The 27,623-nt window shown below is 31.9% G+C and overlaps 1 protein-coding gene and 1 long non-coding RNA gene across 2 annotated transcripts in view; both read left to right on the forward strand.

Moving 5' to 3' along the window:
• The first annotated feature begins 935 nt into the window (after nt 1-935).
• Nucleotides 936-10,106, forward strand: LOC143048953 (uncharacterized). The gene is made up of 3 exons (XR_012969957.1): nt 936-1,076; nt 8,981-9,139; nt 10,028-10,106. It is a non-coding gene; the product is annotated as an uncharacterized LOC143048953 (long non-coding RNA).
• A 2,979-nt stretch (nt 10,107-13,085) lies between these two features.
• Nucleotides 13,086-27,623, forward strand: part of LOC143048855 (uncharacterized) — a 43,054-nt gene continuing 28,516 nt past the window's right edge. Inside the window, exons 1-6 of the mRNA XM_076222724.1 lie at nt 13,086-13,245; nt 15,051-15,194; nt 15,920-16,057; nt 18,093-18,245; nt 21,086-21,379; nt 22,201-22,482. Of these exons, the coding sequence (XP_076078839.1) occupies nt 13,086-13,245; nt 15,051-15,194; nt 15,920-16,057; nt 18,093-18,245; nt 21,086-21,379; nt 22,201-22,482 (1,171 nt within the window). The remainder of the gene's footprint in view (nt 13,246-15,050; nt 15,195-15,919; nt 16,058-18,092; nt 18,246-21,085; nt 21,380-22,200; nt 22,483-27,623) is intronic.

The raw sequence follows: 27,623 nt of genomic DNA on the forward strand, positions 1-27,623 counted from the left end.
TGTTTATTTTATTAATTTGAAAACATAATAATGGATAAAGAGAAACTTGTAATAGTAACATTTTAAGAACAACAAAATCTACAAATAAATCAACATAGCTAATATTGTCAAAACACCTGTTATTGGTGTAAATGCTTTTAAATGATAAATTTTAACCTTTTATAATTTTCCATTGAATCTTCCCAGTAATAAAGTTCTCCAAAAGAAGACAACATGAACAAATTTGTCAATTGGTCCCTGGAATAGAGGAGTTATTGTCTTTGAAAGATGAATTGAACCTATGTTGCATTTATTTATAAAAACATATATAACAGAGAGAAATTCAAGATAGAAAGATGTTTTAGCGCAATAAGATTTACAAATAAGTCAACAATGTTGAGATTGTAAACCAATACCTTATAGGAGTAATTGCCACTGAATAAATATGTTCACCCATTTTGGTGTTTTAGAGAAGTTATACTATATTAAAAAGCATTAGTAAATAGAAGATACAAATATTTTCACCAATTTTGGTGTTTTAGAGAAGTTATACTATATTAAAAATCAAAAGTAAATAAGAGATACAAATATTTTCACCCATTTTGGTGTTTTAGAGAAGTTATACTATATTAAAAAGCTATAGTAAATAAAAGATACAAATATTTCCACCCATTTTGGTGTTTTCGAGAAGTTATACTATATTAAAAGCAATACTAAATAGAAGATACAATCATCAGAAAAAGATCTACGAACAAGTCAAATAAGCAAATTTTCAACTGACCCCTTATAGTTATTATTGCCCTGAAAGACAGTTTAACCCATTTTTACATTCTTGTAGATCCTATAAAAGATATCAACAGTAAAAAGCAATAATGGTCAGCAAAGCTAGATAATTCGTCATATCCTTTTCTTGTATAATTGCTACTTTTATATTGTAGAGTTGCAGTCAGGAGTGACATGTACCCAGAACAACCAGCCAACAGAGTGTATACCTAATTCTGTATGTAAAAGTAGTGGTGAGACAGGATTAAAGTGTACTTGTAACAATGGATATTATGATAGCAACTTTCCCAATACAGGTGGAACTTGTAAACTAGGTGAATATTGATTTTGTTATTCCACATTTTAACAGCAATTTCAATTAAAAAAAATGTTTTAGAAAATTTGAGGTATGATACTAACACTTTCCTTTTGTTGGAAGAAAATTTAATATTCCTAGTTGATTTTTTTCTTCTTTTTTTTGGGATGTTGTGTTGTATTCCTTCCAACTCTCCTGTAAGGGCAAGCTACAGTACAATAATAATATGTCACAGATTTTGGTAAAATTTTGCCTTAACTTTTTGGAAATACATTTTTTTTTAAATTGTACATATATCTGTTACAATTCTCGTAATAATTAAATCATTTAAAAAAAATCTGAACTTTCAATAGCTTTCATGTTAATCATGTTTATTTCTGATGAACATCAGTTTCATACCTGCCACTTTTCAAAATGTCAATGGGGGTTTTACGTGAAAGATGGTTCTTATAGTCCTACAAAACATTTTAGGGGGCCTTCACATATAATTTAATGTTGTTTTTGGCTTCTTCATACTTTTACAAGCCTATAGCTATTGTAAATTTAGGACAACATTTCCATTTTGGACCCCCATGGGGGAAATCCCCTGCAAATGATGACAGTTATGCAGTTTGCTTATTTTTTATTTTCAGCTTTTTCTGTTGTATGATTCTCTACAAGCATGATAAGTCTGTTCTTTCTAGGCATTTCAAAATATCTTGATTAAAATTCAGAAAGGAAATGGGGGATGTGTCAAAGAGACAACAACCCGACCAAATAAAAAACAACAGCAGAGGGTCACCAACAGGTCTTCAATGTAGCGAGAAATTCCCGCACCCGGAGGCGTCCTTCAGCTGGCCCCTAAACAAATATATACTAGTCCAGTATTAATGAACGCCATACTAATTTCCAAATTGTACACAAGAAACTAAAATTAAAATAATACAAGACTAACAAAGGCCAGAGGCTCCTGACTTGGGACAGGCGCAAAAATGCGGCGGGGTTAAACATGTTTGTGAGATCTCAACCCTCCCCCTATACCTCTAACCAATGTAGAAAAGTAAACGCATAACAATACGCACATTAAAATTCAGTTCAAGAGAAGTCCGAGTCTAATGTCAGAAGACGTAACTAAAGAAAATAAACAAAATGACAATAATACATAAATAACAACAGACTACTAGCAGTTGATTGACATGCCAGCTCCAGACTTCAATTTAACTGACTGAAAGATTATGATTTCATCATATGAACATCAGGCACAATCCTTCGCGTTAGGGGTTTAGTATCATACCATCATAACATATATGAGAAGAACATAACCCGTGTCATGCCAACAACTGTTTTTAGAATAAATGTGTTTAGTTCCGATGCAAAGACCTTATCAGTGACTCAATGCCCTATTTTGTTTATAACCTTAATATTTGACCTTTTCAACATCTCTCGACACCGACTAATGACACCTACAGTTTACAGGTAAAATGGATGGGTCGTCTCAAAGACAAAAACCATCATGATAATTATTGCGTAACATATTGTATTAACGGTTATATACTGTTTTAACTATAGCTTCAGAATGTATATTAACCAAATAAACAGATAAATATATATGTCTCCGTAATATAATCTACTTTTTTTGTATGTATATTCACGACATTTCACGTTGAATTGATTAAAACAAATACTGCAATCATTCTGCATCCCGTCAATTTTCTGATTATGTGAGTCTTTCACCAAATATTTGCCGTAGGCCAATAACGAGTAATTTGTTGGTGTAAAAGGTTTTAAAAAATGTATTAAAAATAATTACTGCACTGTCCGTCCGTATCACACTTGTGAACACTACCAACTTGGTGTTTTTTGAATCGATCTTCACTTTAAATTATGTACATATTCAATTTCTGGAGGGATAATCACATTATGATTGTTTAGGTCGGAGGAAAATATCACATCTATTTTTTCCACGACGGACTTCTCCGCTTCTTCTTAGAGTGGATGTTTTTCCTTGATGAATTTTGAAAAAAAGATAATAAAATTGACTTCTCGTTTCAATGTTACAACATTTGAGCAGTGCATTATTTGTACATACCTGCGTATGGAATTAAATTTATAGAGCTTGTTAACATTGCAAATTTTTTTTTGGACCCGAAAAACTACATACATTGTCCCTTCGCCTTAGTGTCCTTCTCCCGTTCCTGAAAATGCCCTTTGGGTTTTTTACAAGAAGTTGATCAAATTTCGTTGATTTCATTTATACACTGTCATTGCTATATATTTGTGTTTTCACCCGGTAACAATTTGTTTCTCTATATCCAATTCCGGTACATAGTTTAGGTTCTGTACCCTTTTCAATTGTTTTCGTACTTAAGATTTTTTTTATCTTATCTATTACCATACAGAAGGAAGGTTTTGGATCAATTAAGACTAAGAAAACCTCGTCGCATGTTATGTGCGCTTGAACCAAGTCCTGAATATGTTGGTAATTTGTACGCCTTTGATACGGTAGAATTTATAGTTAATGATATGATAACTTCGCTTTCATATTCGATTCCATTTCAGTCGATATTTTTTTGTGTCCTTTTATCTTGGTAAAAGGTGGATCATACCATACTATAAATGTGTGTTTTATGTTTTTTAGGCACAAAAAAGCAAGAAAACATAAAAATAACTTTTTATAATTTTAATCGGAATCCGAACCGGAACTGTCAGAAAAACCTAGGGCCTTTACATTTTGGGCATGTTTTTGGTTATAAATTTTTTATATTCCTGCTGGTTTTCACCGATAAGATCCATTATTGGCCGCTTGTTCGCTTTACTTTTGTTTGAAAGCAATAAAATCAATAATGATCTCACTTTTTTTATTTTTGAGACGACCCCTCACATTTTACCTGTAGTAGTCGTTCTCAATTATATGCACGGTGGGAGAGAACGTTCTGTGCTGGTGATTCGGTCCTGACGGGTGCTGGTGATCAATGAAAAAATATAAACAAAGACGAAAATGATGATTTTTGACGTTTTCACTCATAAAAAATGGAAAAAAACAGTTGAGATTTTTCAATTTTGTTTCTTATGGGTTCATATGTAAACCATTAAAAAGTTGACCCTCTAAACTGTTTCAGTAAACGTAACACAAAAATGCTCATTTTCAGAAAATCTAGAACTGAAAAAATAAAACAAAAATGCTCAAAGAGTCCGCTTTCTATACCGCAATCCACACGACAACACTAGTTTGTGAAAAAACATTGCAATCTATTAAAATTTAGCATTTTATCAATTTATTCATGTCCTGATACTGTGCTGGTGGGTCCTGTCATTGTGTTGGTGGGTCCTGATACGGTGCTGGTGATGTTGGATAAGAAGTTGGTCATATTTGAAACAAATGTTACAAAACCAATAAAATTGGGCAGATAATTGTTGTCAATAGGATCTATGATATCTATTTTAGCTCTTGTGCATCCATTTGGCTGTTTAATATGTGTTTTCAAATGATCGTAACTTGTATTACATAATTACATAAAAGGACAACATCTTTCGTCCAATATCAGATAACAATATATAGTATCTAAAATAAGAATAGTTTTATAAAGATATTAAATGCCCCTTACATTGATGCTTCAACAATGATCAAAGCATATGCCGCATAGACATGTTTGTTAGCGCTCCGCATATATTTATAGAAGAGCTGTAAATTCTAAAAAATAAATTCTTGTTGTCGTAGATGGTTAAAATGAATCCTCAACAAAATCTAAATAACTTTGTTGGAACGAATAAAGGCTTTAAATCAAATGTTCGTGGACTTTTTAGCTTCCACCCTGACGAGGCATGTTAGCTGTTCGTATGCTGTTGCACCTGACACACGGAAACTTTTACATTTCCATCAGGATTGTTATCCTAGTAAAAGGTTTAACCAATGAATTGAACACAAGTTAAAAATTCCACAATACTATATAATTCATTTTATGTGTCAATTTGTTCGAAAAAAGTCGAAAAGAAGAGAGTTTTTTTAATGTCATGATTATCTGTCGCTTTCTAGATCTATGCTTAGCATTTATTTCAGATGACATGGACTCCTCACCCTGGTGACCCTGTTGCCTTTGATAGCTTTATCCGTATACATATATTAATAGATAAACAAAAGGCTGCAACTGGTATTTTTGTATTTAAAATGATTCGTTGTAACAAGACTATGTGTGGTGAATGGAAACTGTGAGGGTCAAAATCTTAAATTGCTTATAAATGTTGCTGGACCCAGTTTCGTTATCTGATCTGAATTTTCTGAAATGTGCAAGGTAGATAGACATTGGCCTTTTGATTTTTTTTACTCGGTAGGTTTTGCCCTCATCGCTTAAACTTTTGCAATATTAAAGCCGATTTCAATGAGTGTGTAGACAAAGGGAATATCTTTGGTTATCTTGCTTGCTGGACAGAAAAGTCATTGTTAGGTTATGTAAACTTTACGAGTAGACTAGGCCGACAAAGGACACATCTTTCTGTATGTAGGACCAGGCTACTTCGAAAGGAGGGTAGTATACCTTACCTAACAATGAATTCACGGTTTAGCTAATAAGCAAGCTAATCAAAGATATTACCTTTGCCTACATACTCAATGGAATCGGCTGTAACTAAAAACTCGAATACATTTTAACAGACAGTGGTCATATTTGTTGATGAATATTGTTTTTCCTAGATTCACTCTTGAAAAATCATTTGGTAACATTTGGTCAAGTAATTTCAGAAAAGATCTTTTTGTAATTGCGGACGCCAAGACAATACACGAACCTCACACGACCCCTCGACACAGGTGAGCTTATATATGATCTTATAGCGATTCGGGTTGATAACCAGTTGAAAGTAAGCCAGTTTTTTGTGTGTGTAGATTTGTATTGTTTTAAACTGCTATGACCTTTTAAAGTTAATTGTAGGTGTTAAATCTAAGAATTTCTTTTTTTAAACTTATATACTTGTTTTATACTCAATTGGTAGTATGAAGCTACGAGATATTTGAAATATTTGAAATTGAAGGCACAATTAACAAAGCAAACGGTAGTTTCAAATAATTTTAAATAGATCTTTATTAAGGATAATGTACCCTTGTGTTGATCCCATGCTAAACATAACAGAAATCTAGGTACAAAGGTTATCTCGTCTTCATTCTCTGACATATTCTAGTCTGCCCTTTCATAAAATAGTGAATTTTTTTTTAGTGTTCTTTCGAACTTTCGAAAAAAAATACCTGATAACCGTTCAGACAAAAACATTATGTTGAAAAAATCTTACAGATACAGCAAGTGATTCTTAATAGCTATAAGATACATTTTTCTTTTAAAATACAACTTTTAAATCTTACGAGAAACTATTCCAAGCTTAAAACTTTCACTGTAACCTCGCTCTAAATTATCCCCCATCCCCTCCAAAAAAAAAACCAAAAAACAAACAAACCCGCAATACTATTGTCATTCTTATAGTCAGCACTTAATTGTTCACAAACAAATGTGTTTTAAGCTGCTAAAGACATATGATTCAAACGCTCAGAAAGTCCTTTGTTCTATATTTTTGCTCTCCATTTTTATGCAAAACCTTTTACATTTTTATTTTATGGGTTATTGTTGAAGGTCGTACGATGACGCATGGTTGTTAACACATACTTCCTTTGGTTTATTATGGAAATTTGTCCATTGACAACAAACATACCACATCATCTACTTTATATAAGTATTGTATAAATTACAACATATTTTGGTGATCTTGCAAAATGATCGTAATCCCGAAAATCGTAAACATATTTTCTAATCTTAAAAGGGGGCAAGAAGGGTTCCATTAACAGGCCAATAAATAAGATTTCAGTTAGTTAAAAAAAAAAAAAAAAATAGGGCTATTTTTTCTCTCATAATAACAGTAAACAGATTCACAACAATGTCAATTTCAAGAAAGCAGACAACAGTAATTAGTCAATAACAGTATCAATGATCTTGAATATGTGCCATTTAAAACTAAAATATAAAGTCACAGAACCAGGACATAGGAGCACAGAACCAGGACCGTTTTTCCTATCACCAGCACAGCGTCAGGACAATTCCGTTTAAGGAACTTGCACGACTTTTGCAATATAATATTGTTGTAATATACTTTGCATGGTACTTATGACGAATCAGAGAAAAATTAAGCAACAAAACAGTCGTTTTATTGCCGTCCTGATACAATGTAAACAAACCCACCAGCACAGAATCAGGACCCACCAGCACCTGACAGGACCAAATCACCAGCACAGAACATTCTCTCACAGGACAACCATACCCACCGTGGTATGTGTCGAGAGTTGTTGAAAAGGTCTAATAGCAGTCTACTATGAGCTCGAGGCTTACCTCAATTTTTCTATAAATAAAATTGAATATGTACATTGTTCACAATATTTACTCATTCATCATGTTCATATAACCATAACATTACTCATCCATCTAGTTATTCATATTTATACTGATGTAGGACATTTGACAATGCATTCAAAAATGCACTAATTTCATGAGGACAGTATGCTTTAACAGCAGTACAAATAAATATTGTAATTAGAAATAAAGAAATATCCAAACATTGCCACTGACACTGCTTCTGAGGTACAGTATAGTATTAGTATGTAACATTTAAATATATTTCCAAATACAGCTGACTCTCGTTATCTCGTAGTCAGCTAACCATAGAAATATTTCGAGATAACGGTAATTCAACTCAAGCGATAACCAAAAATTTAACAGACCAAGGGACACAGCTCATGCTAGGTTGGTAAGGCTTTAATGATAAATAAATTTGGATTAATATGGATAGGAGATAAATATTCTGGTCTCAGAATGATGTTGATGATGGAAGTTTTTAACAGCTTTAACTGGATGATACAGCCCTCGCATGGTCAGTTCAGAATAATGTATTGTATGTTACTGTCTTTTATTATTCTAATAATATTATTTTTTCTTCTCTTATTTATTTCTTTGTACAGTTACAATTTATTACTGTGGTTATTAGTAATTTTAAATTGCTCTTAGAGTAATAAAAGTTAATAATATTGTTCATCCTCCTATACAAAAGATTTTTGAAAATTTGGATTTGTTTTCACTTTCTTTGATATGAATCTTTTTCTGCAAGAGAAAATACAAAAAGATTAAAGACACTGATTGAGTATTTTTGGATTGATCATCATCAGAAGTCTAATCCCTTCTTTATACACAACTAAGCTCATAAGTGTATGATTATGGTGAATTGCTTTTAAAATCCCTGAGATCGTGATTTGACATATGTGTAAATATACTGTTTTACTTCTATCCATCTGTCCCTCCATCAGTCCATCCTTCTTTCTATAATTCTGTCTCATGAATATTTTTTGGTGCATCTTTCTCAGGAAATGTATTTCATAAGGATTTCTGAAATTGATTTCATGGTTTATATCAGTCATCTATACTGTGTAATGCTTTTTCAAATTCATCAATTAACAACTTCCTGTTTACAGAACATATATGGGCGGAGGTATCATTAGTGAGCAGTTGCTCGCAGTTTCACTTGTTTTAAATGCTTTTGTTTACATTATTTTGATATTTTGAGAGTTAACTGTAGTTTGGTGATAATAATAAGAAATTTGTGGATATTTAATTTCATTGCCCAAAATAAGCAAGCGTCTAGGTGACATCTAAGGACTGCTGACAGTCATATAATCATAAACATTCACTTGCAAGTGAATGATTCATCATAAATAGTTCTTTATTTTTGGCAAAAATGAACTAAACTAGACACTTAAAGCAAATTATATTATCACTAATGAACTTTCATTAATGATTGAACAAATATCATATATTAATTTATTTTATATTTCCTAGCTAATTAATATTCCTTTAAACTGTGTGCTAGGATGAAGAGTTAGAATCGTAGTAAATACTTTAAATATATCCTTTTGTACTCCAGAGTTACAATCAGGAGTTACATGCACTCAGAATGCCCAACTAACGGAATGTGTAGCTAATGCTGTGTGTGAGAATAAAGGATTAGGAGGATTGAAGTGTTACTGTACCAGTGATTATTATGACAGTAATGGTAACAGTCCTGGTGGAACATGTAGTGCAAGTAAGTTATGATGTCATTTAGTTTCTAAGTTAACAAAGTTATTTTAATAACTGTATAAATTCTTTAGCAGTTTATCTAATTCTGTGGAATTTCCTTTATCCCCAACATCCCACACACAATATGCATTTGACAGTTTCAAGTATTAAACCTCATCGTTGTCTTTTGTCATGTATTTTTTCTTTTGTTATTTATTGTTGACGTGTGATCTTTGTTTATTATACTCATGCTCTGAAAGAAGGGGAGTATTGGTTCGGGTCTAAAACCCAAATTTTCATTGGTTCCTCTTTGTTTCTGCAAACCAGTTAGGCAGTCTGTCTGTGTACCATATAAAACAGTAGTAAAGTTTGCCTAACAAACAGATTCTGAAATTTTGTATCATACTTAACTGTTTGATGCTAATTTCCAGATTCATTGCTTATCAACTGCTACTATTTACAGAATACTTATATGTCTTTACATGTAATGGTCATGTGTGAATTTTTGTTGCATTTTTGTAAGGAACTTCAAATAAGCCCTTCTTCAAGTTGGAATCAACAGACATTTGAACATGTTATACAACAGTATTATGCATTTTTACATTCATAACTCAAAGCGGGTATTATAAACAAGCAATACCCTCCAGTTCAACTTGTTTGTGTTCAAGTTATTCATAACTTTTGTGCACCATGGCCAGCAATGAGTAAGTAAGAGCATCACATAGTGTATCATAACAATGTATAGTGTTGAAGAATTTATGTTTCCCTCCAGATGCCTTTGATTTTTTTTTATCTGTCATATTGAGGTAAACTCATTATTTATTTATAATCAGTATAATTTATTATTTTCATATTTCAGGTTCTTTAATTTATTTCTTAATCTATTGATGATTTGAATGTTTTGTTATTTCAGAGATACTTGTTGATCAAATATGTATTGATAATGGACCATCAGACCAATGCAAAGATACCAAATCACAATGTACTCTAACATCTGGTAGTTACAGATGTGCATGTATAACTAATTATTATAATAGTGCCGGGACATGTACTCTGCGTAAGTAGCCAATAAACAAACATACACTTTGACCTTTTGTTGGTCATTTCTGTAATAAAAACAATATTCAATGATCTTAATACAGTGCTGAAATGGTAACCTTTTAGAATAAGTTTATTTAAAGGAGCAATAAGTTTACCAGGATCATTTCTAAATTTCCGGGCACAGTTAACAACATTTCCGTAAAAGTGAGGATGTGCTCTCGCCTCTCAAACTTTAGTAAAGGTTTAAGTGATTTATAGTAACGAAATCCCTAGGTTAACAATTTACCAGTTATACTTAGATTAAGTTCGTTAAAATCGAAAGCGTCACAACAGACACGGACATAGCGAACGAGCTGTGACATAAAAACACCGTAATATGGTATCAAAGGAACATCATCATTTAAAAATGGAAAATTAACAATAGGGAACGACAAATCGTCCCTTTTGTTGTAAATTTTAGTGTAGTTTACTCGTTTAAAACCAAAATATATATATCTAGGAAAGGACACTTATTATTGTTTAAATTTGATTTTTTTAAAGTAAGTTCCTTGGGGTAAATTTCAGCAGTATATTGTGAAAATTCTTGATTATTTAAAGAAAAAATATCATCAAGATAACAGTAAGTGTTGTTGAGTTTATTAATTAAATGTAATTTCGACGGGTCTTTACTGAGTTTATTCATAAACTGTGATTTATAACAGTACATAATTAGTGCCCATAGGGATACCTACAACCTGTCGATAAGGTTTGTTTTTTGTTCATTATTTTGTACATAAATTGGGATGCTAGTTTTCTCTTTTGAATTGCTTGACATTTGTCTTTTATGCGGTATGGGCTTTGCTCATTGTTGAATGCTCTACAATGACCTATAATTGTTAATTACTGTGTCGTTTTGTCTCTTGTGGAGGGTTGTATCCGTCTCAATCATATCACATCTTCTTCTTTCTTTACCTAAAGGTCAACATACTGCCTATAACAATACTCAAGAGCCTATACAATTCTAAAGCTTTAACCTCTTCTGAGATTTGATTAGTGAACAAACATTACTATGAAATATTATGAAAGAAATAAGGGTTGGAATCCCGCTAACATGTTTAACCCCGCACATTACTATATATGTGCCTGTCCCAAGTTAGGAGACTGTAATTCAGTGGTTGTCGTTTGTTTATGTGTTACATATTAGTTTTTTGTTCATTTTTGTTTATATGAATAAGGCCGTTATTTTTCTCATTTGAATTGTTTTACATGTCTAATCGGGGCCTTTTATAACTGACTATGCGGTTTGGGCTTTGCTCATTGTTGAAGGCCGTACGGTGACCTATAGTTGTTACTGTCTGTGTCATTTTGGTCTTTTGTGGATAGTTGTCTCATTGGCAATCATACCACATCTTCTTTTTTATATACTATGTGGTTTAATATATCATTGTGAAACTAACTGTAAACATATATAAATATACTTATATCATTTATTCGTTTATTTAATCTTGTTTGATTTGTTCGGGAATAGTCATATGCTAAGCTATATTTTAGAAGGTAGATAGAAAAAGGCGTATATTAAAAGTGATATTGTACGATTACTTTAAGAATGACTAAAACCTTTGGGATGTCATCTAATAAATTTCATTAAATTGTCCAATTTAAAAAAAAGTGTATATCTATGATCGATTATTTAAAAAAAATAAAATCTTCAAATACACAAGATATACACAAAATACATAAAAATAAATGAAATAACACCTATTGTAATTTTGCTTCATTCAATTTAATTTATCACTGATGATTTAAATTCAAATTTGGTAGTAAATTAATAATATAACAACTATAGCCTTTGTGTGATTTAAATAAGGATATTTCGCCCTAAAGAAGTATATTTACCTCGTATTGTGTCCTCAGTCAATATATCCTTGTAACGACTTCGTACGAAGGCTTGTTTTTTTTTATAGTTTATATAATATAAAGCACTTATTAGTATTTATTTAAGTTTTTTAATATAGCACTATAAGGGAAGATAACTTTTTTTTTTATATAAATATTACAAAAATTTTGCATATTGCAAGACAAAAATGAGAATAGAAATGGGGAATGTGTCAAAGAGACAACAACCCGACCAAAGTGCAGACAACAGCCGAAGGTCATCAATATTGAGTCCTCAAAAAAGCGAGAAACTTCCGCAAACGGAAACGTGCTTCAGATGGCCCATTAACAAAAAGTATACTAGTTCAGTGATAACGGACGTCATACTAAATTCCAAAATATACACAAGAAAAATCATTCAATCCTAACATAGCCAGAAGCTCCTGACTTGGGGCAGGCCCAAAAAATGCGGCGAAGTTAAACATATGTTTTAGATCTCAACTCTCCTCTTTACCTCTAGCCAATGCAGAAAAAATCCAACACACAACAATATTGTTTTTTTTATTCATATTGTTGTCATAGCCATATAATGGAAGATAAGTCTTTTGATACAAATGTGATTTGTAACATCATTTACATGTAGCACTTACTTGTTTTTGTTCGATTCATTTTTGTTTTTAAATATTCATAAAAGGGAAGATAACTATTTTATATTACAAATGTTTGTTAAATGGAACTCACTTTACTTATTGTTACAAATCTCATTGATTTCTTTTTATTCACAAAAAACCGTGCTATTAAAAGCCTATGCAAATGTGGGCAATTCTTTAAAGACATGTTCCTTGAAAATAGCATTTTAACCCTTATTATCTATTTTTTGTAAAGTACTGTAAAATTTACTTTTTTTTTAAACTCTTAAAATATTTTGTCTCAGGAAATATATAGGTGATGACTTGCCTTAAGGAAGACAAGATATGATACAATTTAATTTAATTTGACCTGATTTTAAAATTGATTTTTCTTACTTGATTCTTTACGTGAAGGACTTTGTGGGGCATACAAAGGTTACATTTGTAATGTCTAATTTTTCCACAGAGACAGATGTAGGAGTTGCATGTGATCCCTCTCAGACAGGGGAATGCAATGATCCTCATTCATCATGTGTAACCGCTGATAGTGGACATACGTGTCTTTGTAATGTTGGATACTACGATTACAGTGGAACATGTACAATACGTAAGTTCAAAATATAAGCAACTAGACTTGTACACTGTACTAATATGATTGTATTATTATATATAGTTATGTATGAATGCACAAAATGTTAATAATTTCACAATAGTTTTTTTAACCATTCAATATTCTTTAGCTTCCTTTTCAACTTGTTTTAAGTTTGGGTACACAAGTGAATTCGCAAGTTTAACACATTGTGACGATTTATCATTGTCTTATTTTACTATTTGCATATGAACGAAGTATATTATCAAAGATTTAAACAAGTTGTAGATATTACACAACCATATCTAATTTTTTCAAATTTTTTTTCATTAAAAATGTTGAAACTTTTGAATTTTTACTTTCTAATATATACACAATTAATGTATATGCTTTGTAGATTGCACATTCTGTTAACGTAGCAAAAGTGTCAAATCGAAAAAAAAAAGCCCAAATTACTTTACCTTAAATTGAAAGCCTTAAAGTAAAAGCAAAACAAATAAATTTATCAATCTCCTTATTTTTAATGATTGTAAGATTTTTTATACGCCTGTCAAAGTTCTGACGGGACGTATTACGGTGTACAAATGTACGATGTCCGTCCGTCCGTCTGTCTGTCCACCTGTCTGTACGTCTGTCTGTCCGTCTGTCCGTCTATCTGTCCGGCATAAACATGTCGCACCGTAACTTGAGATGACTTATCCAAATTTAATGAAACTATATAGTTGTTTCTTATAATGGCCAAATGATCTGTATACTTTTTGGAGAAAATAAAATTAAAACTTTTTGAGTTACGGCACTTTATAACTAAAACAGGGATGTGTTTTTTCACATGTCACACTGTATCTGAAAAACGATTTTTGATTATTGCTTAAAACTTTATACACTTCTTAGTTATATTAATCTTCAGATCTGAATACTTTTTGGTGATGATTCGACATTTTACTTTTGAGTTATTGAGTATTTTGTAAAAAAAGGGAGGTTTTTTTTATATGTCGCGCCGTATGTCAAAAACATTCTATGATTATTGCTCAAAACTTTACACACTTCTTTGAAAGATCTGTATACTTTTTGGTTTTGATTCAAAATTTTATTTGAGTGATATTTAGTTTTTGTAAAAAAAAAGGGGGGGGGGTCACATGTCCTGCCGTATCTCAAAAACAATATATGGTTATTGCTTAAAACTTTCTCAGAAACTATTTATGATTATTACATTAAACTTCCACACCAGACGTCGGGCGTATCATGCGATCATTGCGCAGCTGTTTATTTTATATACAATAATATAATGCATATTTGGAAGCTATTGATGCCAAGAACGAACAAATAAAGTAACTCATTTGCTTTTCAAGACTTGAATATGAGATTCATGTCCAAAAAATTCTGTTTCATGTTGTTTCTTAGCAATGTAATACTAAATATGCCAGGATTTAGTTGGTAACACTTATTTGTCATTTTGTTTCAACTATTTGTCAACTTGATATGATTTAAACATGATAATAGTTATCAAAAGTACCAGGATTATAATTTTATACGCCAGACGCGCGTTTCGTCTACATAAGACTCATCAGTGACGCTCAGATCAAAATAGTTAAAAAGCCAAACAAATACAAAGTTGAAGAGCATTGAGGACCCAAAATTCCTAAAAGTTGTGCCAAATACGGCTAAGGATAAAGCATACGCAACATAATTGAACATTTCCTTCAAACTGCTCTTCAAACTTGAAAGGTGATATTTGTGGCAATGGTATTTAAAGATATAGGTGAATGATATACGCTCTTTGCATCATAATGATTATTATAAAATTTGATAATTTTGATATTCAGAGGTGGAGTTGGAAAATTCATGTTCTGCAAATAAACCTGATAATCAGTGTATAGATGAGAATGCCGAATGTAAAGACAGTAATAGTCTGAAGTGTCTGTGTAAAGATACATTTTACAAGGATTCAAATGGAGAATGTAATAAAAGTAAGTAATTTGTATACTTACATAGATACAACCATAACGATGCTATGCTCTTCAAATGTGTATTTGTGTGGCTTTATAAATACTACTGATCAGTTTTATGTAAACGACACGCTCGTATGGAGTACTAAATAATAAGCCTGGTACCTTTGAAAACAATCATACAACATTTGTAAAAGGTTTATTATAGGTAATCTTGAGCTGATCATCTAGAATTAAATGCATGTGAAGTGGTTTGATAGCAAATGAGTCATACACATCTGCAATATGATATAGAACAAGAACGTGAACGACTACTGTTTAACTATCTTTCCCCTTTAATAATGAACAAAATCGATACTGTATAGTAGTTTAGAAAATGCCTTTAAATGACGAAATGAGAAACAATCCAAAAACAAAACATATAAACAGATAAAAAACAAAAACGGTTATTTCTGACAATTAGAGGCAACCACATGAAAATGGAAGAGACTCGAGACAGTATATAAACATACTCAAGAATGTGTTGATGTTAAACATGATTTTGTATATACTTGAGAGAAGCAGTTGTAAGCTTACGTATATGAACTTCAATAAGTATCGATACGTATAGTAGAGATTTTGAAATATTTTGATTCTATTAAACAAGGCTAAAGAGGAACCGTAAAATTTTAATATATGTACGGAATAGATTTTAATTTAGGAGTCATCATTTATATATGTTTTTGATACTTATGATTACTTTTCAGAGGTAGTCCTGAATACCACTTGTAGTGCTGGACAACCAAAAGATCAATGTTCAGACCCTTTGGCAGAATGTTCTTCGTCTAAGATATGTTATTGTCAGAATGGATTCTTTGAAAACAGTGGAAATGTTTGTACTAAAAGTAAGTTTAACAGAGTTGATTTTGCATCAAGGTAAAATGCTTGATCAAACAATTTAAGTCATAAATAAGACTTTCTTTTTTATTACCGACTGAAAGCGATACATATATCTAAAAAGTCTTTTAAATGTGTTGAACCAAATTTTTAATGTGAATGCGATACTTTCGATAAGTGGTTTCATTATGTTTTCCTGTGTAAGGGTTTATCTGTGCATTAGTCTGTTTGTTATGCTGTTCGTCATGTTTCAGGTTAATGTATTGAGGAAAGATATGTGAGGGTTTGTCTGTACATAAGTCTGTTCGTTATGCTGTTCGTAGTGTATCAGGTTAAAGATAGTTTGTTGTCACATCAGTCTAAAACTGTGTACACATTTTTACTATGAAGGGAATTATTCAATGCTTAATAGATACGGACTTTGACCAAAACTTTATGGTTCACCGGGCATCACAATATGAAATATTTAATTTTTGGTAGGTATTTGAGGTAATATAATTTAGAAGTTTAGTTCATTTGTTCTTTCTAAAGTAATATTTAATCCAAATTAGTGTTATGCCTAAGATTCCTTAGTGCCATCATGGCATGGTGTTCATATGGAAACAAAGTTTTGTTTATTGATGACGTACCAAGTGTGATGGAGTTTGATTTAGTTTTTTGGCAAATCGATTTTATTTAGTCTATTGTGTATAATTATTATATAAAAATGCTGAATTTGATTTGTATTTGGTCAAGATATTGTTTTTTTTCAAAAATCTCTGTTCTTTTTAGGTTTTTATTGTGCTCTGTACTTCATCATTGCAATATTATTATGTTTCAATATTATATTATATTTTTTTTCTTTCTAAAAGATAACATAGAAATTATTTGAGTTAAAGATACATTATATATTGCATTTGTTTCAATGCTTTTTAACTAGCTATCAGTAATTAAAATTGAGAATGGAAATGGGGAATGTGTCTAAAAACCACCAACAAAACCATATAATAGACAACAGGAGAAGGTCGTCAACAGGTCTTCAATTGCAGATGCGTCCTTTAGCTGTATCCTAAACAAAAATATATATACTAGTTCAGTGATAATGAAAGCCATACTAAACTCCAAATTGTACACAAGAAACTTAAATTAAAAATAATACAAGACTAACAAAGGCCAGAGGCTCCTGAATTGGGACAGGCGCAAAAATGCGGCGGGGTTAAACATGTTTATGAGTGCATGTGCCCTCACATATATGAATTGTGCCATGTGTTGTTGTGAGGGACATGTATTACCCTGTCACGTCCAATGTATGTTTTCTGCTATACAAAGGGTACATGTTATTCTTGACCATCCTTCCTTCTGTCCGTCCATATTTCCACCATTCCTTCCGTCTGTAATTGTATTCGTTCTTCCTAAAAAAGGCCTTCTCAATTATATTAAATAGTTTGTTCTTATGGTGTATGACCATGGTAAAAGATACATGTAAGAAGAAGTGTATGCCTATTACAAGTAAGGGGAATGTAGTTCAGTGGTTGTCATTGGTTCATGTCTGTCATATTTTTTTTTGTTGTAAATTAGTTCGTCATATCATTTCAATTCATTTTTATATACTGGAAAAAATTATAGAAGGAAATTAAAAAAAGTTTCCCAGTTTTGAGCTTGAATGATTGATTCTCAGCTTTGCATTGTTCTTAATCATAAGAAAAAAACTTCAGAAGCACTGGTAATTTAGTGGTGAATTTTCATCACGTGTGTCAATTCTGTCTTTAAAATAAGATTTGCATCACCGGGAATAGCATTGCCAAGTAGATTACATTGGACAAAAACAAACTTCAAATGGACAATCACAGAACCCCAAACTACTATGTAACTATCAGTTGTTTTATCAGCAACAACTTTATCATAGTAACATCCTATAATTTCTAACATTTATTCGATCATTTTTGAATTTATATATACTTGTTTTTTGCCAAATATGAATGACTTCGTGGTGTAGATGATTTTTTTCTGAATTGAAAACAAAACGTTGTGGTTTCACTATCTATTGTTTTTATATGATTACAGAGGTTGTATTGAATGGTGTTTGTAACTCAGGGCAGTCAAACTACCAGTGTGAAGATGTAAATTCTGAATTCAAAATAAAAACTGGAACATCCACTAATACATGTCTGTGTAAAAATGATTTCTATGCTAACACTACAAATGTTTGTGTAACAAGTAGGTAAATCTGTAAAAAGTTTGATACTATATTCAGTAGTAGGGTGATTTAAAACTGATCATTCGGAATACACTATATGCAAATTAGATAATGAGTATATCATGTTTATATATATTTCGATGAATAATTTCTTTTTTTGTCATGACTGCAACATTGCTCAAAGTGGAGAAGTAATCATTATGCTTTGGATTTTGCTTACGATTGTTATAAAATTACAAAAGATAGTTATGAATCTGTCTCAACAGTTTGTTAAGAAAGAAAAAATGTATGTACATAATTTACACAGTTATTTCGTCATTAAGTATATACAGGTTTTTTGTTAGAGATAAAGGTCGTGCTGTCTATGATTTTGCCATATCTAAAATAAGCAAGGAACACAAATTGTACTACATTTTTAATAAAAAGTAAAATCACAAAAATACTGAACTCAAAACGAAAAGTCCCTTATCAAAATGAAAAATTAAAAGCATAAACACATCAAAAGAATGGATATTAACTATCATATTCTTGACTTGGTACTGGCACTTAAGTAGAAAATGGTGGATTGAACCTGATTTATAGCTAGCTAAACCTCTCTCTTGTATGACAGTCTCATCGAATTCAATTATATTGAAAACGATGCGTGAACAAAACCAACAGACCTACATGTAATAGGTCACAATTTCCAAAAAGGGGTACTGCAGTCACTATTGTGTTATGATAGTAATCGCTAAAAAATAAATAATCTGTAATAAAAGAGGGACGAAAGATACCAAAGGAACCGTTAAACTCATAAATCTAAAATAAACTGACAACGCCATGGCTAAAAATGAAAAAAAGACAAACAGACAAACAATAGTACACATGACACAACATAGAAAACTAAAGAACAAACAACACGAACCCCACGAAAAACTAAAGATGATCTCAGGTGTTCCGGAAGGGTAAGCAGATCCTGCTCCACATGTTGCACCCGTCGTGTTGCTTATTTTTCAATGATAAAGAAGCATGAAAAGGCATATTAGTACAAATTATAGACAGGAATACTTACACAAATTAACCATAGTACAGTAACACAATGACGGGATGTACATAGCAACGTCAGCTTTCTTTTTGTTGGATAGAAAGTGCACTTGGGGAGGTCTGTAGTAATGGACAGCCAGTTAACCAATGTTCAATAGCAGATTCAGAATGCATAGCAGAAGCAATAAATAGTTTGGTGTACAGATGTTTTTGTAAGACAAACTTTTACAGAGATGTTCAGACATGCAAAGATTGTAAGTTTAGCCTAAACATATCTGTTTTGATTTATGTTCAGTATAGAAATATCGAGTTGCAGAGTGATGTGGATGATACAACTATTTATTTACAAATGAATAAAATGCTATCGATTTATGACTTTTAAACAGCGGTTCCGCTCAAAATTAAGAAAAACTCTAAATCTCCGGTGAAAAAAAAAATTGCAGTCACATACAGTCTAATGACTGTTTTCAAACATACAGCTAGTCGCAATGCATATTTTTTTGTTAAGAAAAATTATTATGTAAAAAGGTTGAGTATCGCTTCTTTGATATTTACATCATTAATGAGTGCAAAACTTCTCATAACATGCATACAGTCCTTTTGTTATAAATCTGATGTTTAAAAGAAAGACTCTTTACAGTCTCCACGGCAAAATATATTGAATCCAACTGTATCCTGTGAAGTAGTTATAGTTTTTAACATATCTATTGATAATAGATTGGGAAACAAGTTTTGTAACTTATATTAATCCCTTTCCACTTTGCGGGTGCGAGCACAGCCTTGTAGCGGCATTAATCTTCTCTTTTCCGAAGTCTACAAGTCATAGGGTGTCTTTTACGTGCAAGAGATATGACCCTCTCTTAACACAGGTCAGAAATATATCGACCCCTTCCGACGGACTATCATCGTTTCCTCAAGACCATACCCGCATCTATATGTTACTTACAACATCGTGTGTTTGGAATGATACCAAATTTGTAAATGACATGAATCGATGCTGGTGGATTTATACTCAGCATTTGAAAATCAAGCGACTACAGAGAAGTACACAAACATTGTAAAGTTCGTAGGAAACCTTAGTACATTCTAAAGTCGGTCAATTGTGTCAATTTACGTGCACACTACAAATGTTGCTGTATTTAAAAACTTTTGGCCAATGAAATTGGACGTTCAAGTTGATTGTTTGTGATACGCCTGAATGTTATCAATGAATTACCAAACGCTAAACTTGACTTTAGTGTAGTGTATAGCAACGAAAATTTGTAATAGTTTTTATTTTAACGAAAAATATTCTCTGTATAACTAAAAAATATAATACATCCTCTTCGATATTGTGATGACATGATTGTGTACTATATTACTCTCAGTGGAGCGTACTGGTCTGAATGTAGAAGAATTTATAACTTCATCCTTAAGATCGTCAGTTGATACGATAATCCAGAGCTTGATTTCAAAATGACGATGTATATGTTCAAATTTATGTAATCGAAATCCTGTACACTTTCCGTCGAATGTGTTCTATTGAAATAAACTTATTATCGGTTTGCACGTACATAAGCTACACGACTGGATCTGCTTAACACTTTGGAGCAAGAGTTATCCTTGGTTTGTTCTATCAAGGACAAAGATTTCACAACGGTTACCACATCTGGAGCAGGATTCTCTTATCTTTCCGGAGTACCCGTGATCAACCCCTCTCCACTTCATTGTAGTTTCTGTGTTACTCTGTCATAAATGTTTCTTATATTTTGTTTTCAATGTACTGTGGTTTGTCTTTTTATCTTTTTTCGGTTTTGTAAAATGAAAAAAAAAAATGTAATATTTTTCCTTTATTCAGTGACTAGTCTGCAAGTACAAAATTTAGAAGTTCCAAGGGACACAACTGGAGAGTTTTACTTTAAGATGTCATGGACTCTACCTAATACTGTTGCCTTTATCAACAAATACCAAATCAAAATAACTGTAAATGGTGGAACTGCAGAAAATCTGATTGATATTATTAGGACCAAGAATCAGTATAATATGACCAACAGACAACCAGGTCATACGTATATAGTCGAGGTCATATCGGTAGAAACTGCTAGCCGACCTGGGGCACAGACTACAAGTGTTGACTTACAAGCTGGTACAAGTAAGTACAAATCAATTTTTAAAACTATAAATTACAGCTAGAATAGTTTGTACTGTATACTGAAATGGCACTTCCAAGTAGTTGAATAGTTTTTCATTATATCTGGATACTTAATAAGTCTAATAATTCAAAACATTGGGTCATATCATCTTATATTATAAGAATGAATTATTGGTTAAGCGAAATTAACGTCTATTTGTATGCTACTCTAGAAGTATCATATTAGATAAATTAACATTATGTAAGATATTGATGAAAGTCCAAAAATTTAAGTACCACTCAATAGCATACTATGAATTCAGAAATTAATGCATGCACCTATTATTGCGTTTTTTTTTAAAACAGACATTAATGGTATATGTTTTAATTTTTGCTATTCCAGGACAATCTACGTACAAATATATTCATCTTACATGTATATCAGAATGCGAGTTTTTACGAATGAAAATCGCTTTGAATTGCTTAGTTCACATTTATTAGGAAAAAGTGGCTTTAAAAATAAGTTCAGGTCTTTATTAAAGCAAGTTAATCACAGAAGTTGGGATATTGACATGATTAAATAACATCTTTGAAAGTAATCAATGACAAGACAATGAGAAGATTACAAGGAGTCATATTTCAAACAGGAGTGTTTTTAACTGAATATAAAACGAATGGTTCCTTATCAAATATATACAATCTTATATATTATATATATATATATATTAAAACAGTTAGTGCATAATATGTTGTTTCAGGAAGCTCCTTACTATCGAAAAGACTGATATCAGAATCAATTAATGAACACTAAAAACTTTAATTTACCTAATTTACATTTGTAGGACCTGCAGTGCCAAGTGGAATTATAACTTATGACATTTTGGGACCAACAATAACTGTTTCCTGGACTGTTGTTGGTATCATACAGCATCTCAGTGGTACAATAAATGGTACATCGGTGACACCGAAAACATTTAACATTACAAATATTGCCCCATCACAGATTCCACAACAGCAGTTAAATACAGCGAAGAATGGTGAGAGATATGTTATTACAGTGAGGGCTTATAGTAATGGATTTACCAGTGCAGATTTCACGGCAACCGTCAGGACAACATCCACACGTATGTTATTTAATGTTTTCAATATTTATAGAGATGCTGTTTTTACAAAATATGCCCTTCACAATGCAAAAAAAATAGATTTCAAACTTTTAATAGACGTTATTGATAGCAAGAAAACATTTTATATACTAATTCTGCCACTCCAGAAGTAGGGATATGTTGCAATCACCTTGTTTGTAATCCATTTGTCCAACAAATGCCTCATCACATTTCTCCAAAACCTTTTAAGAGAATGACTCTATATTTTGCAGACAACTTAACAGTAATGTGTTGTAACATGTAAGCATTTGTCTGATCTATCTGTTCTCTGATACTTCGAATATGAATAAATATTGAGTTAATTTAGAAATGTTTTACTTTCCATTACAACTTAATAGGATGACCCTGTTAAGACATTGCTGACAAAAGCTTCTTGTCAAAAGGTTGCAATTAAATGAAAATGAAATATATCTCCAGTACCGTGTGCGGGAAACTTTATGTCGAAAGAATTATGCAAAGTTTCTCTTCGAGCAAAACGTTTTATTTCAATAAATATTTAGAAAAATCTCCAGTGCCGTTTGCTATCCATATCCGTATTTGTCTTTAGGCAAACGATGAAATCTAGCATCCGCCAATCTCAAAACAATGTACTAACTTGTCATCAGATGACTACAAGATCTTGTGGATGGTCACAAACACTTGTATTAGAAAAAACAATCACATCTCTATACCTAAATGTTAGGTTAAGGTACACTTCACTGATACTTTTTTCCGGAGTAAAGTTCCTGTCTGGATGATGAATAAATGACCGGGAATTCAACCTCACCGTAACAACTACTCTACTGTTAATCAGTATTCTCTAGTTTGTTGTTATATATTATATTTATATATTTTAAACAGTAATATTGAATTTTTATCCATTTGTATATCATTCTATGTTTGCATGTTAAAAACCTCATGTGCAATCATGTCAGTTTCTAACGTTAGCATTTCATGTGCAACATGTTTGTACCGTTTTGTAAGGAACATCATATTTGGTCAGTACAGGCCGATATGCGGTTTAAATAGAACAACAGAAATCGACCTCTTGCTTTTAGATGATAGAAAAATGAAATGAACTTTGTATACGATTGTCAAGATGTCAGAACAGTTACTTTCCGTAAAATTATTATTAATATTTGCATTCAGGTTGATTAATTTTCGTACTGTACAACTGTTAACGATGCAACTTGCAAACAATCGTTTTTAAAACGACCATAAGTTAAGTTGTTACGTCAATTAGGGGGTCTCCTTATAAACTGCTACTTTGTTTTGCCTAACATAGAAAAAATCTGGGAAAAATTACTAATATAAAGAAAGGAATTTTCAAGCGGTTAAGACTATTCCCAAAGTGGCACACTTAAATTTGACATGTTTACGCAATTTCAAAGTTGGGTTTTATATGGCCGGGTTTTGTTAATTAATTAACGCATCAAACACACCCCGTCCTATATATGGAACATCACATGACGTTTTAGTGATTAAAACTATCATTTAAAAATAATATTTCGATGTTTGACATGTTTTTATTGTTTTTTAACTTTTTTTTTCAATTACACTTACTCCGACAGTCATAATTTCTGTATTATTTTAAAAGTTTTGTTAAACATTTTGTTACAATAGTTATATAATAACCCGGATTGGTTGACCAATGTCAAGTTGAGATTTTGGGGAAGCATAGATTTATATCATTGTATTCCTTTTGTTTGTGTTAACCAATCATTTTACCTTTTAATGATCTTATAATTTCCTTTTAGTTTGCGTCTTTATGGGCCCTGTAATTTGGGGGAAAAATATTATATTCTATATTTTATTTTATAGTATAAGTCGACAGTTTTCCACCAATGGCGTCAACTTTTTAGTTCGGTCGAAGCAAGTCAGGAAACCATCCCTCAACAAGGAAGCAACTATATAACTTCAAAGGGGTTATGGTTTCCTTGTCTGAGCTCGTAAATTTTTTTCCGCCTCCATTCATCAAATATTTTTTTCTTTCAAAATTTAACACGATAAGGTATTGGGAAATCAGTATTCGTAAATTATTTTTTGGTCATAAATTTTGCCTGACAACAATATTTTTCCAACGAATTGGGGATCAGACGATATCTTTCTGAATGAACCTTACCCTCCCCTTTCCTTCTTTCAAATGTTCGTTCTCTTATGTAAATAACCAGCACAAAGACTTTCATGATATATATATATATATATATATATAACTAAATTGTATCTTCTTTTGGGGCGGAATGTATAGAGACACAGACACGTTATTTTTTTATCTCTATAGAAGTCGCTTCTCACTATCCTACTACCTGTCGATACATTTATTTTTGACATTGCACAAGTCATGTCTTCTCTGACTGTTCATGACGTTAAAATACTAAATCCCTGGGATGTGTTTTGGTTGAGTCTCTGATGCACGTTTTTTTTTTTATTATTAATTGTTTTTGGCTTTTAACTAGCTGTCAGTAACTGCGAGTACTCTGAAATCGTATTTTCTTGTTAATTCTACCTGTTGATACTGTTTATAATGTTTTTTTATTATTTTATATTTATATGGATCTTGTCTATATACCAGCTTTGATTATTTTGAATATCTTTAAATTTTCACTTCTGCTTACTACATTTGTATAAACTTCAAGATTTACATGTATTATTAAAACCCGGTTTTTTCTGAAGTGAATATTTTCGAAGGGTTAAATATTTAGCAGTTGTGTCTTGCCATGGCTTAGTTTGGAACTGTTTTTTGCTTTTTGGCCTTGAATGTTTTATTTTATTTTATTAACTGTGCATTTGTATTCAGATATTGCCGATCAAATTTATTTTTTCACAGTGCAATAATTTACGTGTTTTGATTGAGTTAAGCCTGTCAATTGATATTTTATCGTGTGGTTTTCTATGTTGTGATGTTATGCTTTTGTTTCAGAAAAAGGGAGAAGGTTTGGATCCATTAAGACGTTTAATCCCGCTGCAATTATTTGCACCTGTCCTAAGTCAGAAATCTGATGTACAGTAGTTGTCGTTTGTTTATGTAATTTATACGTGTTTCTCGTTTCTCGTTTTTATATAGATTAGACCGTTGGTTTCCCGTTTGAATGGTTTTACACTAGTAATTTTGGCGCATAGCTTGTTGTTTGGTGTGAGCCAAGGCTCCTTGTTGAAGGCCGTACATTGACCTATAATGGTTTACTTTTTTTTAATTGCTGTTTGGATGGAGAGTTGTCTCATTAGCACTCACACCACATCTTCCTATATCTATATATCTTTATTAGCCTCCCTTTGGAGAGATAGTGATATTATTACAATATCCATGCATAAGACAATATACACAAGTTATAACAAAATGTTTTGCAAAATTTGTAAACACATGTGACGCATAAAAATTGAAAACGATTTTTTCTGATCAGTCTAGTTCATATTCGGTTTTGCATGACAGTGAAATATAAGGGAGCTACCATTTGATTTTTATTGGGGGGCTAGGATGAAAAATTTTGTCCTGGTTTTTTTAGTTGTAATCCCTGTCCTGCCTTTTTATTTTTTACTCTTTTCGGTCCTGCCGTTTTTTTACTAGTTTATCCTGACTTTTTTTACACAAATTGTCATCCTGCCTTTTTTTTTACCAAGTTGCTCATCCTGCTTTTTTTTTAACTCAAAACTGCTGTCCTGCCTATTTTTTTCAAATTTCATCCTAGCCCCCCCCCCATAAAAATCAAATGGTAGCTCCCTAACAGAAATCTTCATCAGCTATGAAGGAAAAGTTTCGCTAGCCGATAGTCATAAACTTTGTTAAATGTTTGTCAATGAGACAACTCTCTTTAAGAGACCAAAATGACACAGAAAATAACAACTACAGGTCACTGTACGGCCTTCAACAATGCGCAAAGCCCATACCGCATAGTCAGTTGTAAAAGGCTAGAAAACTTACGGTATAATTTATGGATAAAAAAATGAACGAGAAACAAATATGTAACACATAAACAAACGACAACCACTGAATTATAGGCTCCTGACTTGTGACAGTCATACATACAGACTGTGGCGGCTTAAACATGTAAGCGGGATCCCACTCCCCTAAACTGTGACAGTGATATTACAGTACAACATAAGAACGAACTTTAAAAATCAGTTGAAAAGGGCGTTACTCGTCAGATGGATAAAAATATAAGTAGACGTTGACGGTACTTGTGCATCCCAATAACAAAAAGACACTAGATACAAATCTGAGAGTACTCGAAGTTAACTGACAGCTAGTTCAAAGCCTCTTACAACTAATGAAATATCATGCATCTAAGACTAATATATTCCTTTAACTGTTTTTGAACAGGGCTGCAATTTAAAATAAACGATCTCAGATGGTCAAGTTCTATGACCAAGGAGAAAGGGCAAACCAATGGCACTGCTTTATCATGTCAGCAATTATATTACAAAAAAATATAGCTTCAATATGTTAATAAATATACGAAGAAGAAGTAATACAACTGTACATCTGAATATCAATCAGTATTACAAATAGTATATGAAGAATACGTTAACATCTCTTTTGTTCTGAATGCGTTTGACAAATTCTGTAGGTAATATAAAAAAAAACAGTTCATATTGTGGGATAATTTTATTCATATAGATTATTTCTCCTACATATTTTTATATATTGATTTCTATGGTTCAAATTGGAATCTCAGATCAGCATATGATTCTTTAGAAATATTCCAAGACATCTGACTGTCAGATGTATAGCAGCAAGAACTTCCAAACAACATTTAAACGTGCTTTCAAAATGGGGCTTTTCTGTTAGCGTAACAGGTAAGGCATCTCTATTGCTTGCACTAGACGAGGCGCATTAGTCTTTTATACACTGTGATGTTTAGGAATCTATTCGAAAACAATCGCCATCACTTCTTGATAAAAATATCATCTTTTTCGACACTGCAAAAAAAAAAATACAAAAAATAGCACAGGTAATTAAAACGGGGTTTCCAACATCATGTTCCCCGTACAAACAAATCTTAACACATAACTCTTCCCCGTAACTGCCACTGGGTTTATACACCAGACGCATTTCCAAATATATACATGTTATGATATATACTAGAATATGAAATAAAATCGAAAATGTTGAATTATTATTTATG

Source organism: Mytilus galloprovincialis, chromosome 10 (genome assembly GCF_965363235.1).
Source record: "Mytilus galloprovincialis chromosome 10, xbMytGall1.hap1.1, whole genome shotgun sequence".
Taxonomy (NCBI): Eukaryota; Metazoa; Mollusca; class Bivalvia; order Mytilida; family Mytilidae; genus Mytilus; species Mytilus galloprovincialis.